We start from the raw sequence: 2,500 nt of genomic DNA, 5'->3' as shown, positions 1-2,500 counted from the left end.
TCTGTGTGGAGTCTTTGCCGTTTCTCATTGTTTCTTGGTGTTTGTTTTTTGAAACCACGGTCTAAATGAGGTTACTCACAGCTCAATCCACAAGACCAAAGCATACATTGATGAAATTAATATATTGCTGAAAAAAAAAAACCTCAAAATGAAGTAAGTATTTTATCTGCTTTGCCAAACAGCACTTGCATAATTTACTCAGATTTTTGGCATGCCCTTGCATAAAGAATGATGAAAGCTTTTTAGTTGCTAACGTTTTGTTTGACAATGGAAAAATTTTAACCACATCAAAGGTTTATAAATGTTCGATTTGAAATTGACTGATTTTTAGAAGTGATCTGGCAAATGGGCATCCCACACAGTTATAATCAAAATTCTGGATTGCCAAAAAGTAACAGAGAGAAATATAATAATTATTATTGTTATTCTTATTCTTAGTCTTATTCTTATTATGTATACCTTGTAATATTGTTCAAATAAATCATTTTTCCTGATAATGTTTACCCACTGTGTTTTAGCATGTAACTTATTCTGTCTCCTTTGTTGTGCCTAAACAAAAAGAATAATATGCCTTGTCTTTAAATCTTACATTTAGCCTTTCAATGCCAACATGAATCAAAAAGTTTCTTCATAAAAGAGAAAAAAATCTGTGTAACAAAGGTACAGATTGTAAATTAGATTTGTTTAGAGCTCTCTGAGATAGAGGAGAGAAGGGTTACCGGTAGGTATGGATGACAGCAATGCCACTTCCATGCTTTGAGACTGGACAATACCAATTACGTCAGTTGCTTTGATAAAATGGTAAGATCCACCCTTAATATCAGACATTCCAACCCTCCCGATTTGATCAGGAGCCTCCCGATTTGATGTGTTGCCTCCCGCTCTCCCGATTTTTATCAGATTATCCTGATTTGAGGCTAAAACCTTACGTATTAAACTTTCTTATCCTCTCTGTTGAACACTCCGTGTTTTGATACTCATAAGGCCAGCAGTCTTACTCCATTTAGCAGCTCCAAGAATGGTGGACAAGCATGGATAATTAAGACCTTCTAGAATACTGCAAAAATGATGTCAAAATGCAGGAAATGTCACTTGAGAGAAACTAAATTTGCAAAAATTTCTTGGTGGGGATGCTCCTAGACCCCCCTACAAGCTTGAGACTTAAGCGCTCATGCAAGTGCCATTGGTTCTAAAAAATACTCCCTATTTTCCTTCAAAAGGGGTTGGAATGTCTGTAATATTATGGCTGCATCTACATATCTCTCCACCAGAAAGTCATTAAATATTTTAAGTCCTTTTGGCTGTTAGACATAAAGACACTTTGTACTTATAGATGCCTGAAAGTTTCCACTAAAACATTCTCTGTAATGTCAATGGAAGGATACATTATTTCAAACAATGCTCATTATAGCACTTATATTTCACAGTATTAAGAATCGCAGTGTTATGCATGGATTGAAATCCTGTTCAAGCCTTTCCTTCGTTAGTGCTTCAGTAGTGTTCTTAACTGTTCAAAAGGAATTCAAAATCTTCTTTCTGCAGTTCAATATAAGGGGTGGCGAATGGTTCTTCAAAAACTCTGGGTCTCGCAAAATTTTAGTTGAATTTCACGGGTCTCGCAGTCTCGTCTTTTGAGCGGTTATGTGCGTCTCGCAGTCTCGTTTTTTATATGAAGGTGTCAAACACTTTGAAGTCTCGGTCTCGCAATCTAAAAAGTCAAAATGTCTCGGGCTCGCAAAGAAAAACGCTGGTCTGGCCGTCTCGCAAAGTCTCGCATTTACCATTCACCACCCCTAATATACACATGTACGTCTTTTTTATAGTCTCCATGTCCATATCCTCTCTGTGTTTATTACAAATGCACAAAATGGCCAGCTCTCAGTTGGCTTAATTAATAGATCAATATCACTGGTAGAAGACTGCACTAGTATTGCAGAGGTTGTGGTTTACATGTACATGTAGTTTCAATCCTGTTCAACCTTTTTCTTTTGTTGGTGCTATTTAAAAGTAGCATTTGTAGCTTTGATCTAAAAATCTTAAAATATTTCTTTCCTCGATTCATTGTCTTTCATTTATTTATTTATAAAAACTTTATTTGCACAATAAGGATGTTAAGATAATGCAAAAAGGGTGCTACTAGAGAAGAACTGAATCCTCATATATGTACAGAAATCCCCCACCAAGAGAGGACAATAAAATATAAAAGTCTACTCATACAATGTAAATGGAATTTACTTAGATGAAATAGGAGGACTCAATGTGGCCCACTGGTTAGGGCGCTCGCCTTGAGATCTGGGGATCACAGGTTCAAGACATGTTCTGGTCACTGATGAATGTGTTCCTGGCAGTCCCTGGTTCAACTTCTCAGCTGCACTTGTAAATAGCCAACTAGCTTGCCTCTGGCCAGTTGGGATTCTTAACAGTTGCTGTTGAATGTTATGTTCTTTTGTGATTGTTTTCATTGGCCCTCAAAAGCGACTACGGGGAGTGGCCAATTAAG

General features: G+C 36.9%; 1 protein-coding gene across 3 annotated transcripts in view; it reads right to left on the bottom strand.

Moving 5' to 3' along the window:
• Positions 1–2,500, bottom strand: part of LOC137998943 (RNA cytosine-C(5)-methyltransferase NSUN2-like) — a 33,309-nt gene that overhangs the window by 29,320 nt on the left and 1,489 nt on the right. For 2 of the 3 annotated variants that reach the window (XM_068844786.1, XM_068844799.1), the window contains exon 2: positions 460–549. The exons of the other annotated variant lie outside the window; for it this stretch is intronic. In XM_068844786.1, coding sequence (XP_068700887.1) covers positions 460–549 — 90 coding nt within the window. The remainder of the gene's footprint in view (positions 1–459; positions 550–2,500) is intronic. 3 annotated transcript variants of the gene reach the window in all.

The sequence above is a fragment of the Montipora foliosa genome, chromosome 1 (assembly GCF_036669935.1).
Source record: "Montipora foliosa isolate CH-2021 chromosome 1, ASM3666993v2, whole genome shotgun sequence".
NCBI lineage: Eukaryota > Metazoa > Cnidaria > Anthozoa > Scleractinia > Acroporidae > Montipora > Montipora foliosa.
The sequence above is the reverse complement of the archived record's forward strand: the minus strand, read 5'-3'. Positions and strand labels throughout refer to the sequence as shown.